Below are 15,351 nucleotides of genomic sequence, written 5' to 3' on the forward strand. Positions count from 1 at the left end.
GCGCTCGCTCTGAATCAGGGCGGGGATTTTTTTTTTTCTCCTGCCCGTTCGCTAAGCTGTGGGTGCCCACCCACAGCTTGTGCGAGCGGGCTGGAGATGGTCGCGATTATCGCGACCATCGGCATTGCGAGGAGACCCTACGGTAGGGTCTCAGCACTCGCAATGCCGAGTGGACTTCCTGCTCTAATAGATGTCAGTAGGGCCGTCCACAAACGTCAAGCGTTCCTTCGGGAACGCCACAGTTTGTGCAGCCACCCCCCCCCCCACCTACAAAACGGGGCAATCAACATCGACAGCTGCCCCGTTTTGTTGCGAGCCCCAGAGCGAGTGAAGTTCTCACTCGCTACGGGGCTTGCGCATGCGCGTACTGGGCCACCATCGACCCGCTTGCGAGCGCGTCTGAATCAGGCCCATAGTTCACTCTATCTGAGCACAGATTAATGAATCCTTACCCAGTGAAATAACAGGAAGACAGTTTATTTTAACAAAGATACAATTGTTTCAATTATAACAAATTGTTACAACTACTGATATACTGTTAAGGGGTATCTATATACCCATCTCCTGATATACTGTTTAAATCACCCTCTGTATACAATAAAGGAACTCCCTAATCCTATAGCACAGTGTAATGATGTGTAAAAATAAGGCAATAAAACAGCTCATATATTATTTGTGTCACTACACAGCGGATTTCAAATTTGGGAGATTGCATTGTTACCAATTATACATTACGTTGATTTTTGCAACCAAAGCTGAATACATATAACATTTGGGGGGTCACATTGTATGAATTATCCATCAGTGTTTTCTACAGCTAAGGCCAATGTAAAACTGAATATCTCAACAGATGTGGTATAACTAAACAGGATGTATGAAAATATACTCAAACAATAGGGGAAAAATAGCCTATTAATAGGTCTTATCTCCATTACTTAACATTAATAAAGATTATCCATGTACTGTATATCCACAGCTTGACTCTAGATCAGGTGAACAGATTGTAATAAAGAAGGAAAGTTGGAGCTCATTCAGAGTCGGTCGTGAGCGCTCACGACCGACTCGATGTTGCCCCACAGCGCATGCGCACGACGGAGCCGGCTCCTTCGTGCGCATGCGCGAGACCCGGCTAATGACGGTTGATCCGTCGTTAGGGATCTCATCGTAGACGGGGCGAGCTGTCGATGTTGAGTGACAGCTCGCCCCGTTTGCTGGGTGGGCCGGGGGCGTGCCTGGCCAAACGGAGGCGTTCCAGTAGGAACGCTTGCCGTTTGGGGGCGGCCCCACTGACATCATCAGTGATGTCAGTGGGGAGCTTCCTGCTCGAACAGAGCAGGAAGCTCCCTGGGGCTTAAGGTTGACGAGACCCTACCTTAGGGTCTCGTCATAAGCCCCGATGGTCGCGATGGTCTTGACCATCGTGACCATCACCCTTGTCGGTCGTTAGAACTGTGGGTGTTAACCCACAGCCTAACGACCGTCATGGAGGCGGCTGTTCAGGATGCAAGCGGCCGCCCTGTTTCAGAACGACCGCTTGCATCCTACGACCGCCTCTGAATGAGGCCCTATATCCAGCAAACAGCTGCATATTGATAAACCAACCTATGAATATGACACAGTAGACAGGCACTTGTTTTATACACTATCATTATTCTTCGAGCACAATTTATATGTATATCTCTTTGGTTTTTCTTTGATTTTAACCTTAATATTTCACTGTTAACTATACCCTACCCAGTGGAAATGGGACAACAATTTTAAACATAATTCTATTAAAAGTGAAGTTTTACTTAATGTCGCTTTTGTGCGCCTAATATATCCAAAAAAGAAAATACATGGGTCAAATAAAAGGTGTAATTTAATAAAATGATACATATTCATAACACATGATATACAACAGAAAAGGAAACATAATTGAAAACAATTAATAAAATAAAAATAAATAGAGAAAAAGATTTAATGAATAAATAGATAAATACAATAAAAATAAAAATAACGGTAAAAATAAATGGAAATAGAATTATAAAGAATAAAAATAAAAACAAAAACAAAGGAGGATATAAATCAATAATATAAATAAACAATCACTTCAGCTTGCACCACTCCTGTTGTTATAGTACTGCAAAGACAAAAGTGCTTCAACTTCTTCAGACAGTGTCTGAGGAAACCGCCGACGGCCTTAAGGTGGAGAAACGCGTAACAAGTGTGCCCACCTGCGGAAAGGCTATTGGTCTTATGGGCTGCCGCTCCCTCTGAATATGATCCCCGGCTTTCACCTAGAAACAACACGGTGACTGGTAATTACCACTGCAGGCTTTGCCAAATCTTGCCATGCAGTACCGGGCCTGACATAAGGGATACCATTGGGGCTTTTATCATCCTGAGTGAGACGATTACTCACTATACATGCATGTTGCTTAAAAACTATACCGGCAAACCCATGTTTAAAATTCCACAGGCTCACTAATTATAAGTGTCTCAACTGGATCTACTCACAGTTTATATCACTGTTTGGGACTGCTACAAACAGCAAAAAACAGTATACTGAATATACCTTTTTTTTTCCCGGAACTTTGTTTTTATATGAATATATATATATTCTTTTCTGTGGCAAATTTTGTGCTTTTTTAAAGGATACAAATTATCCCTTCTAAATGGAACTATAACTTGATGATCTGATACTACAAAAATGTATAACCAGATTTCACTTTCTGATGTGTGCTGCTAAGCGGCTTTACTTGAAAAATTATTTTAGGAGTTGAATCACTTTTGTCTTTGCAGAACCATAACAGGAGTGGTGCAAGCTGAATTGATTGTTTATTTATATTATTGATTTATATGCTCCTTTGTTTTTGTTTTTATTTTTATACTTTATAATTCTATTTCCATTTATTTTTACTGTTATTTTTTTTTTTTTTTTACTTACCTATTTATGCATTAAATCTTTTTCTCTATTTTTATTTTATTTATTATTTTCAGTTATGTTTCCTTTTCTATTGTATATCATGTGTTACGAATATGTGTCATTTTATTAAATTACACCTTTTATTTGACTAGCGCCCCACGTATTTTCTTTTTTGTATTTATCTCTTATTGGGGATTATCCAGTTTTGGTGGCTGGCTGTCAACCAGGTGGACTTTATTTTGAATATATATTCTGAAATACCGTTTACGATTGTTGTACTGTATAGATGCGACATGTATATCTATTGACATCCTATAAGTATTAGCGCCTTGGTTTGTTTTGTATTTACTGCCTAATATATCCAACCACTCTTTTTTTTTCTACATTTCGGGAATTCACTATGCACATGCTGAGAAATAACCGCTGCGAATGGAAATGATACCAACTTAAAATGGATTTTAAATCTTGTAATAATGCTAACGCATTCCTTCTCGTTACAGCGTATGCTCAAGTTTGCACTAAGATTAAAGTAGACAACTGTCAGGAATGCATCCGGTCTGGTCCACACTGCGCTTGGTGTAAGAAAGCGGTGAGTCAGGAGACATGTAACAGTAGCGGTATAGCACCTTGGAATTGATGAACTGTGATGGTCTGTGCCATTGGCTTACCGTATCGTTCAGGTGCACACAAAACTTTATTGATCCAAGTGCTAAGACATGCACAGATAAAATATTACTATGATTGGCGGTGTAAGGCCTTCACGGGATATAAAAACAGTGTTGAGGGGACATGATCATGAAAATATTTGTTCCTTTCTGTGATTGTTACTTTAAGGTCGTATCGTGGGATTAATGTAGCAAAATGAAATGTCAGGTTAATATTTGGATGAGTGCTGGACCAGTGTGTTTGTGCAATAGCCTGGGCACAGCAATAAGCTCTGTAATCCAAAAATACAAATGTTAGTTCAGGTTTATTATTTATCTTACTAGTATATTGGCTTTAATGCAATAATGTCATAGGGGTCTATTTACTAAGCAGTGTTAGGAGACAGAGTGAAAAGTGATAAGGTGCCAGCCAATCAGCTCCCAACTGTCATCCCACAGGCTGTGTTTGCAAAATGACAGTTGGGAGCTGATTGGCTGGCACCTTATCACTTTTCACTCTGTCTCCTAACACTGCTTAGTAAACAGACCCAAACAAGTGTTTCCTACAGTACTTGTTTTTTTTTAAAAAATAATAATTTTTAATGTCATTCAAAGCATTGAGCATCCACAATACAATCGAGACTGAACAAAGCTTTACCAAGTTAGTTGAATATTATAGATTATACATATTCACTCAAATAAACAAATACAGTGAAATAAATAAGACATTTTTGTTCAGAGCTGTGTCACTTAGTTAGTATTTGTTTTTTATAACATAAGCAGAAAATCATAACATGCTTACACAATATATATGTTATAGATTAGTACACCTACATAGCAAAACATTGGAAGAAAATAGAGGGGGAACAGATTAGATTGGGGGAGGGGGAAAATGGGAAAAACACACTTAAGGGGGGGCATAGAGGCGCAAATTGGGAGACAGGTACACATGCAAACTTAGGGACAGAGGGCCTGATTCAGACCCGGTCGCAAGCGCTGAGTGCTCGCAACCGGGTCGATGGTGGCCCAGAGCGCATGCGCGCGACGGAGCCGGCTCCGTCGTGCACATGCGCGAGACCCGGATAGCGACGGGCAAGCCAAAGGGGGCGTGCTGTCGATGTTGAGTGACAGCACGCCCCCTTTGGTGGGCGGGCCGGGGGAGTGGCTGCCCAAACAGAGGCGTTCCCATGTGAACGCCTCCGTTTGGGGCCGGCCCCACTGACATCATGAGTGATGTCAGTGGGAGAGATTTCGGCTCTGTTAGAGCCGAAATCTCTCTGGGGCTTGCGGCAACGAGACCCTACCATAAGGGTCTCATTGCAAGCCCGATGGTCGCGATGGTCTTGACCATCGCGACCATCTTCCTGGCCGCTCGCTATAGCTGGGGTGGTCACCCACAGCTATGCGAGCGGCCAGGAGGCCGCTCTAAAAAAAAAAATAGAGCGAGCGCTCTGTTAGAGCGTCCGGCTCTGAATCAGCGCCAGATTCAGAGCGAGCGCTTTGACAGAGCGCTCGCTCTGAATCAATTGGTACGAGACGCAGAGCGACGGAGTGCCCGTCGCTATCCGGGTCTCGCGCATGCGCACTGGGCCACAATCGTCCCGGTTGCGAGTGCTCAGCGCTTGCGACTGGGTCTGAATCAGGCCCAGAAACCTACACAAAGGGGGTTGTGGACAGATGGAGAGCAGGGACAGATGGGACCCACGTATGGTATGGATTGAGTGGTGGGAAGTTGGCGAGACCGGACCTTACTTACATTGAAGTCTACACAGTAATAATATCCAAAAAAGCAAGCGCTAATGAAGATAGTTATATAATAAAATATAATATAGATATAAATATAAGCAGCAGAGGAAAAAAAATGTGCTTGTGGTAGTACACCAAACGCACACCTGTAAAACAGGTGAAACACAGACCTTTATTGCTAACCTCAGCGCTAGTTAAATGGTAAAAGAAGACTTTATACAGTGAATGATAGATCCTTCTGTACAATGTTGTTATGTATGTGAAGTATTCATTTTATTTTGACGGTCAAATTGATGTTTTAGGGTATTAAGGGGTCTATTTACTAAGCAGCGTTAGGAGATAAAGTGAACGGTGATAAGGTACCAGCCAATCAGCTCCCAACTGTCATGTCACAGGCTGTGTTAGTTGGGAGCTGATTGGCTGGCACCTTATCACTTTTCACTCTGTCTCCTAACACTGCTTAGTAAATAGACCCCTCAATCTACTTTTGATTAATTATATGATGATTATGTGATTTTTCCCAGCCATGTCTTCTCTTACCATTTAATTAGCGCTGAGGTTAACTGGGGCCATTGTTGGAGGAAGCCGTGCAGAGGAGAAGAATAATGAAGGGGACGCAGTCAGGAAGCCGATGGTCGAAATGTTGACCTCCAGCTTCCCGACTGTCAAATCCCGGCACGGTACTAATGACAGGCATTTTAGGGCTCCCGGGGGGACTTAGGGTTAGTCACCCCCCCCCAGGAGGGTTAGGTTTAGGCTATGGGAAGGGGGTGTTAGGGTTAGGCACCCCCGGGGGGAGGTTAGGGATAGGCACTCCCCCGGGAGACTTAGGTTTAGGCTGCGGAGACAGGGGGGTTAGGTTTAGGCACTTAGTGGGGGGGGGTTAGGGTTAGGCAATTGGGGGGAAGGTTAGGGTTAGGCACCCCTAAGGGAGGGTTAGTTTTAGGGTGGAAAATAGGGTTAGTTATACTTACCTTATTAGAGATCAGGATCTTCACCCCTGCCGGGCTTCCGCTGTCGGGATTACCTACTACACCCGAATGGAGTGCTGAGTGAATGTGCGGCAGGGATGCACAAGTGCAGAGGAGAAGAATGGAGTGCTGAGTGAATGTGGGGCAGGGATGCACAGGTGCAGAGGAGAAGAATGGAGTGCTGAGTGAATGTGGGGCAGGGATGCTTGCACAGGTGCACACTGAGCAGACAGCTTTTGTCAATGGCCACAGGCATTGCAGGGGGTGGGACTCCTGCCTACAGCCTCCCTTTCAGGGCCTGATTCTAAGGTGGGAGTAAAGTTAAAAAAAGTAACCCTGCACCTTGGCAAAATCAAGCTGCACTGCAGGTGGGACAGATGTAATAGGTGCAGAGGGGATCTGGTCAAAATCCCGGCAAAAGGAATACTGACGCTTAGAATACCGGCACCAGAATCCTGGTGTCGGCATCCCGACCACCGACATCCTGAAGGTAAGTAGCGGGGTTAGGGAGAGTGTTTAGCATTAGGCAATAAGGGGTAAGGTTAAGTTTGGGGTGCGGTGAGGGGGAAGTAAGGTTTAGGCACTAGGGGAGGAGGTTAGGTTTAGCAACTGGGGAGGGAGAGCTGTCCCAAGGGGTAAGTAATCATGCGCACCGGCGTTAATAAACAGAGATATGCATGCAATAAGGAGCAGGAGGTTATGTCAATACTTTACTCCCTAAAATTCCCATTATACCTGGGAAAAATGGTTTGGATGATGTGCTGTCTCGCTGCCTCTCTATGTCATTTTCCACTTCTATGCTATACACCTATATACGCCGGGAAATAAATTTGGAAGTGGAGACGGTGGGATTTGCCAAGTGGCATTCCACATTCCCTACCATACCCCTATCCACCATTTTAAAATCTTTTGTTAGACTTAATAAGCAATTAATTTCGGTTTCATACGCGGAAATGCAGTATAAATTATTGCATCGTGCCTATTTCACCCCCAAATTAAGACTCATCACAGGTACTTCCACAGACTCAAATTGTTTTAAATGTGGTCAACCTGATGCGGATCTAATGCATTGTATGTGGCACTGTGCGGAGGTACAGAGGTTCTGGTCCTTGGTACACACCTATATATCCACCAAGTTGGGAATTGCTTTTGAACTAACACCTGAGTGGGCTATGTGGGATATTGTACCATCATCTGGGTCATCCTGTGCCCCTGGAGGTGCCCGTCTATTACTAGCAAAGATTGCAGCAGCTGCGAAAAAAACAATATTATCTCAATGGATATCCACTGACACTTTAACGCTCAGTCTTTTACAACCTAGAATTACGTACCTATTTAATATGGATTGGCTAGAATTATCCCTTAATAAAGACAAGGAGGCAGATAAATTCTTTAATATCTGGCTTCCATATGTTCACACATTAACACCTCAGGTTAAAGACACGATCCGTGCCGCAGTCCAACTCACAGCCTGGTATAATGAAGAAACCTTGTCTTCAGGTGAACCACCATTTTAATTCCTGTATTGTTACGTTCCTCATGGATACATTGTATTGCACATTACTGTTGTGGTCCTGTTGATGTCTTGTCATTTTCTGATCAACATGTTATATAGTTTATTGCGGTATTACAATAAAAATATGTTTTAAAAAAGGAGCAGGAGGTTATTGATTTATCCCGCTATTGGTCATGCCTATAATGTATCACCAGCTTCATTCTTACACATTGGCCAATAGTGTGTGTGTGTGGGTTGCACTACTGTTCCATTAATATTTTAATCTATTCATATTAATAAATATTTATTTGCAAACAAATGATGTTTTCTGTACTAATTAATACGTGCTTTTCTGCTTTAATGATCCTATACGGAATATTAGAGGGAGAACGTATTGTGACTGTATTTCTGTTTATGTTACAAATACAGAATTTCACCAACGCAGGGGAGCCAGACTCTGTCCGATGTGACACCATGACAGTGCTGGCCGCGCGAGGCTGCGGCAGGACAGATCTCATTAACCCTATAAGTCGACCGCTGTTTAAGAGTCCACAACCACTGGGTGGTACGGTACAGCTGACGCCTAAAGAAATTCATCTGCAGTTGCGACCAGGTAAGACAACACATAGTAGTAAATGGAGCATGTTAAAAGCACAGGCGGAACATTCCATCCTGCCGCTCCCCGCCCTCGGCTATTCTGAGCGTGTGCGATGACCTGCACATATACGCGGTAAGACCCTTCATTGGCTACACTGTGCCTGCTCTGCAGTGACAGAGGGTGCAGGCAGTTGTAGGACTGTCACCATCACCCACCACCAACTGCTTCACCCAATGAAATGGCGCCAATTCCATCACTAGCTAAAACTATCCAATCAATAAGGTTTTCCTGTTTTCGTTGAAATATCATGATAACTTCAGTGTGTATATTTGATGCAATGCATAGAGATGTGCCCTCATACACCTAGCGACTATATGCCATAGAATGCAAGACATCCGGCACGACTGCGACTCTCCAAGAGGAGTACGGTATATCTAATAGCATTGTGTGTATTATGCATAGCACAGACGCAACAAAAAGCCGCACACAGGGCCCGTTTCAGACCCGGACGCTAAGCCGCGATCGCTCGCTATGGTAAATTCTAGTAGATTGTAGTGAGAACTGACCTGTGTGAATGCATTGCGCAATAGAACTAACTCTGTGTTTGTTACATTACCAGGCATGACCGGAGAGTTTGAAGTGAAGTTTAAACGGGCAGAGGGGTATCCGGTAGACCTCTACTACCTCATGGACCTCTCTTACTCCATGAATGACGACCTTGTGAATGTGAAAAATCTGGGAAACCAATTACTTAGTGCCTTAAACAGCATAACCAAGTCGGCTCAAATAGGTAAGAATTGTTCACATATTGATTCTACCAACAAAAGAGGGCATAACATAGGAGCAATGTTCCCCAATGTTGTGCAATGCAAGGGGCACAAATGCATTTATTGTTTTTATTTATTTGCATGCATGGTAAATACTGGCCAGCTTTGTCTTTACACTGAAATTTAGAATTAAGCTACGACACCCCATCCCCCTCCTCACACTGATGGGGAAATGTAATAGCCTGGTGGTGCTATTTCAACAAGGCTGCTGTAATTTTTAAAGTGGCAATAATTTATAAGTCAAAACCAACCTGGTTTACTGGCGCTTTACAATAACAGCAGCTGCAGTAGTATATGATTTGCTATTATTACGCCTCACTCTGGGAAAATATTCCTAGGATAATATGTACTGGGTCATGTCACAACTATCTAAACATTGAGAGCTAAGGGCCTAATTCAGACCCGCTCACGAGCGAAGGACGCTCGCAAGTGGGTCGATGGTGCCCTAAAGCGCATGCGCACGACGGAGGGAGCTCCGTCGTGCGCATGCGCGAGACCCACATAGCAAAAGCCAAGCTGTCGCTATGGGTCTCGCACCAAAGGGGGCGTACTGTCGATGGTGATTGACAGCACGCCCCCTTTGGGGGGCGTGCCGGGGGCGTTGCTGCCCAGACGGAGGCGTTCCAATGGGAACGCCTTCCGTCTGGAGCCGGCGCCACTGACATCACTAATGATGTCAGTGGGAGTGCTTTTGGCTCTGATAGAGCCAAAAGCACTCCTGGGCTTGTTGCAGCGAGACCCTACCCGCAGGGTCTCATCGCAAGCCCGATGGTCTTGACCATCGCGACCATCATCATGGACGCTCGCATAAGCTGTGGGTGGTAACCCACAGCTATGCGAGCGTTCAAGAGGCCGCTCCATTTTTAGGTAGGAGGACACTGATTCAGAGCGAGTGCTCGGGTCAGAGCGTCCGGCTCTGAATCAGGCCTTATGTTGTTAGCATCTTGGCATTAGTTTTTATGCAGATATCAGTGTCGCTACGGCTGGTCATGTAGAGGTTTATCCCACGAAAAGCTGCTCACAAATGAATGTACATTACTATAGTTTTTTTCTTACATTGCAATGTTAATGTGTATACTGTATAATAATAATAATACTAAACAATTGTTAGACTGTATTGCGAAAGTATGCACTTTATAATACAAAACCATGTTACTGTATTTTATTTATTGTAACTGTAGATATATAAAGTAGTATGACAGTATTTGATACTGGGTTGTGATTGTGTTTATGGTTAATCTATAGAAGCCATGTTTAACAGGATGGGCGTACTATGCCACCCAGTCAGGAGGTTGGTTTTACAGATTTACCTTGGGGTTACTTATACCATCACTAACCCACATTACTGACCACTGCCGCTAGTACTACTTAGCCACCATAGAGTCAGCTCACTGGCGTCACAAAGGGGGTGCAGGCCTCACCAGGGTGTCACCTGGCGAGGGGTGACACCAAAGTGCCGACTCCCCCTCAGTGACAGGAGCCAGGTGCTGCACTGTAGCATTACATGCTGCACTCGGCTCCTGACACAGGGAGGGAGCAGGCACTGCACACAGACTGGTCCCTGGTGGACAGTCCGCATCTCGCAAACCCCCAGAGTGACAAAAACGAGGGGTTCGAGCCACGTGGCCATGCCCCCTACCCGCAAGCCCATGCCCCCTACCCGTGAGACCACACCCCCTACTCGCAAAGGCCATGCCCCCTTTCCCCAGGCCACACGCATTACTCTATAGTGACTGCACCGGTGTCAGCTGCATGCCACAGTGGTGCCAACAGTTGTAGGAGAAAAACCACTGCGACCAACACGCCATACTTGCCTACACCCCCAAAACCACCGAGAGTCTCCCATTTTTTCAGGTAGCCTCCCGCACCCCTGGAAGGGTAGGCACTTCTCCCACATTCCACCCAGAATGGGGAGAATCTTACCGGCAATTTGTGGTCCGCACAGAGGGCCTGGGGCCTTATGATGAGATTCTGTGATAATTGGGCCATTTGGCTCCACCCCCTATTCAAATATGAGCGATTTCAGTCGCGATGGGGCCTAATGGCGCAAATACTCTGCCCCCCACCATCATCTACTTAATTGTCAGCTTCCACAAAAGTTGGTATGTATGCAGACCCCCTTCACTGGCACCTGGAGCTGCCTACTTCTTGGTGTTGTGTGAGGCTGCTGCAGCACCTCTTTTGTTATTGACTGGCTGGTTCTTCCTGACTTTTTACTTTTGATCTGTATCTGCAGAGTATTAGGCAGAGTCTTGACTCAAAGGGGTCAATTCAATTAGGCGCAAGTAAGTGCGGCTATATGCTGCACCTTCGGTACCTCCGAACTGGCGTATTTTTGACTGCAGACCCATAGGGCTGTGTACAAAAATCCATAACTCCAGGGTGAAATTAGGCCTTGAAGGAGGGGCATTTCCACACCATTACAATGGCAATTTCCCTCTCAGCTAATTGAATTTACCCCACTGTGTGCTTGGTTCAGTGTGGTGCTTTGCTTCCTGGTTCCACCAGGGGGCAGTGTATGGTAGTATGGCCCACTGGTAGTACAGTTTCTATACCTATAGGTACCGAGTAGGCACAAAGGGAATTGCTTCCTGAAGTGGTACAGTCGGAGACCAGAGGGAAGATCCACTGAGGAGTAGGATGCACTGCTGTCACAGGAGGAGGGTGGGGATTGTGCTGACTGGGAGAACGTTGACTGCACGGAGTGCGGATACTGGATCACCGTTGGTACAAAAGGTGGACTCAGAGATAGTACTAGTATGGAGGTGCACTGAGTACACAGTGTGTGAATCCAGACACACTGGAGAGTGGTATCGACAGGGCCGCCAACAGGGGGGGGCTGCCGGGTCTGGAGTCCCGGGCCCAAGCACTCAGGGCTTTCTCAGCACTCTGGAGACTGGAGCTCGCTCCTGAGCTCCGCTTTCTGACTTCTGCAGTGTGTGTAGGGAGGGATGTCATGACATCTCTCCCATAGTGCATAGAGCACGGAGGAGCTGTTGGCTGCCTGGCCAGCAGGGCGGGGTCTGGTTTCGCAGGCAGGAAAGCAGACTACCAAGACCAGCAGTCAGTGAGTGACAGTGAGATATTGGCGGTCGGGTGAGTGCTGTCACTGCAACTCACACTAAGGAAGGGGGCATTACCATGTGGCATAATGTGTAAGGGGCACTACTGTGTGGTATAATGTGTAAGGGGCACTAATGTATGTCATTATGTATAAGGATCATTACTATGTGGCATAATGTGTAAGGGGCACTATTTGAAATTTGAGTTGAGGGCACTATTGTGTGACCACGCCAATTCCCCGCGAGACCTTGCCCCATTTTTACCTTTTTATCCCCTTTCCTCCTCTGTACAGTAACATCGGCTCTGTACAGTGGGGGGATGGGGCCATGATGACGCAATTGAGGTACCCCCCCGCACTGCCCACCCATTGCTAAACCACGCCCCCCCTGCTGTGATGTGGACGCAGACTTGGCTTCCCCCTCCTGCAGGGGGCACTCAGAGAGTAGCTAAGTCTGAGTTGTCCAGAGCAACCAATCAGCTTCCAACTGTAATTTCATAGACTGTGCTAAATAAACGATAGCTATTAGCTGATTGGTTGATTGTAACAAGTTTTGATACATCTCCCCAGTGAGACGGTGCATAATTATGTCGCTGAGAAGACTGTAATGCTGATGTCCTGCAGGTTTTGGCTCCTTTGTGGATAAGACTGTGCTGCCGTTTGTGAGCACACACCCGGAGCAGCTGAAGAACCCTTGCCCAGAGAAGCCTGAAAATTGCCAGCCTCCATTCTCCTTCAAACACATCCTCAACCTCACGGGAGACGGGGACAAGTTTAAGCAGCAGGTTGGACTGCAGAACATTTCTGGAAACCTGGATTCCCCAGAGGGAGGTCTGGACGCCATGATGCAGGTGGCAGTGTGTGGGGTGAGTTCAGTTTGGTGTCCTGTATATATGAATGCCTGCTTTAGAGCTGCAGATCGGTCCATTTGCCTTTATACATGTGTATTTTAAATTGAGCTTATCTCATCATTTTGTCCTCTTGCGCTTTGCCGAGGCGAATGAGCAATGTTCTTGTGTAAGTCTAGTACAATTGGGGGCGGAGAGACACAGGTCACACTCCTTAAAGATGTATCCAATTGTGATATGCCTTATACGGAAGGATATGTTGTGCATACTCTAGGGCTGGTGTGATTTAGGGATGGCCATCGGTGGGGTGTCAATTGGTGGTTACCATCGATGGGTGCATCATTGAGTACCATTACTGGCCCCCAAAAAAAACATTTATAGTGAACCATCGATGGTTTGCACCTCTCGATGGCCACCGCTGCTGGGGGCACGGTGAGTGGCGGACCAATGAAAAAAAAAGAGGTTATGGCTTAGCGGGCTCCAGGGACGGGGCTAAGATTCGTCCTGTCAAGAAAAAAAAAAAGACCAACGGCTCAGCATGAGAACCATTGGCTTTCTGCCATCAATGGAAAATCATCGACAGTTAACCATCAATGATGGCTAAATGTATGGTGTGTACTAGGGTAGTGTGGCCGGTGCCATCGCACAGGGCACCACAGGGCAGGGGGAGCTGTTTGGGCCTGTCAAATTTCTGTTTATTATCATTCTTGCTTGTAGCTTCCTCTTATTTCATCCCCAGCATCTCCTGCCCTCCCTTATCTCTTCCCTGGCCCTTCCCCATGAAGCCATGGCCCTTTTTTGGGTACATTATGTCCCTTTGAAAAATGAGGGGGGCGCCAATGCTCTTTCTGGCACAGGGCACCAAAAAGTTTAGTTACGGCTCTGGTGTGTACCAAGTTTTAGTTACATGTCAGGAGCCGTTACGTCTCCGCACGTCTCATACTTCTGAGTAACCGCAGGCGTATCTGGGTGTAAGGGTATCTGGGATGGTAAGGGGGCCCCGCACCGCATGCCCTGCATTCAATTACATCCTGACATTCTGCGGTACACTCTCCCTCTGCAGAAGGTGCCACCATCCAATGATTCGGAAAGGGTGCCATGCATTGAAAGCAATGCTATGCGCAGAACATAGCACAGGCCAAAGCCTTTGTTATCTTCTGCACATTCGCCATACTCCCGAATATATCTGGGAAGATGGCACCGGAAGGTAGGGGGGTGCTACACACGGGCTCCCCCATTCATTAGTGCCACCCTGTGAATACCTATATTTCTCTGTAGTCAGGGGGAACTGTATTGAACCTTCTACAGAATGGAGACATTCCCCATAACAACCAGCTAGCTAGCAATTTCTCAAGTACATTCTATAAAATGATAGGTAGAAGCTGATTGGTTGCTATGGGCAACTTCTCCAATCTTTAGAAGGCATGATACATCTCCCTCTCCGACCTCTAGATGATTTAATTGCTCCTTTATGTATTTTTTATGTGCACAGGAGAAGATCGGGTGGAGGAACGTCACCAGGCTGTTGGTTTATACCACAGATGACGGCTTCCATATTGCCGGAGATGGTAAACTTGCAGCTATTCTGACCCCAAATAATGGAGAATGCCACCTGGAAGACAATGCATACAAGAGGAGCAATGAGTTCGTAAGTGTTCTATAGATCATGGTTTGCACTGGCAGTGAAGACCTGGCGCAGTGGATTGCTGGCGTCTTCCTTGGTAGAATCTTCATATTGCACTTTGGTGACCTTCGGAAGTCTATATGGTTTAGCAGATGGAATTAAGACATTCTGAAACAACAATACTGATATGTTGAACATACACAAATAGTCATATACATTACACAAAAACATAACAATACAATACCCAGTACGGCTGCATACCCTGCCCAAAAATCATTCAGATAATCTGGCGAGCAGCTGAAGGATTCCATTTGAATATTTTTAATCGCCAAGAAACCCAGCTTCCCCATGGGCAAAATAGGGTCGTTGAATAAAGAATATGGGATAGGAAAATGTAAACTGGGATTAAATGGCAAAGAAGAGTTAGAGAAAGGAATGTAATTATTGGTGATTAATGGATTATTTGTTTTTGAAGTGCTATGACGTGACAAGGCCATGAAATACGGGCGATATATGTTTAGTCACTGGCTATAAAGTAGGAAAGGAAAGATTGAGGAGTAAATTTTCCATATATTGGGTGTGGTATCTTTTTTTGATGAGCAGTCTCCTTCATGGAAAAACCAATAGACACT

The 15,351-nt window shown here is 45.5% G+C and overlaps 1 protein-coding gene across 3 annotated transcripts in view; it reads left to right on the plus strand.

Moving 5' to 3' along the window:
• ITGB2 (integrin subunit beta 2) overlaps window positions 1–15,351 on the plus strand; it is a 107,830-nt gene that overhangs the window by 63,240 nt on the left and 29,239 nt on the right. For all 3 annotated transcript variants that reach the window (XM_088474128.1, XM_088474129.1, XM_088474127.1), the window contains 5 exons: window positions 3,406–3,494; window positions 8,191–8,374; window positions 8,979–9,149; window positions 12,872–13,113; window positions 14,588–14,743. In XM_088474128.1, the coding sequence (XP_088330254.1) occupies window positions 3,406–3,494; window positions 8,191–8,374; window positions 8,979–9,149; window positions 12,872–13,113; window positions 14,588–14,743 (842 nt within the window). The remainder of the gene's footprint in view (window positions 1–3,405; window positions 3,495–8,190; window positions 8,375–8,978; window positions 9,150–12,871; window positions 13,114–14,587; window positions 14,744–15,351) is intronic.

Source organism: Taudactylus pleione, unplaced genomic scaffold (assembly GCF_031769625.1).
Source record: "Taudactylus pleione unplaced genomic scaffold, aTauple2 ptg000147l, whole genome shotgun sequence".
Lineage (NCBI taxonomy): Eukaryota > Metazoa > Chordata > Amphibia > Anura > Myobatrachidae > Taudactylus > Taudactylus pleione.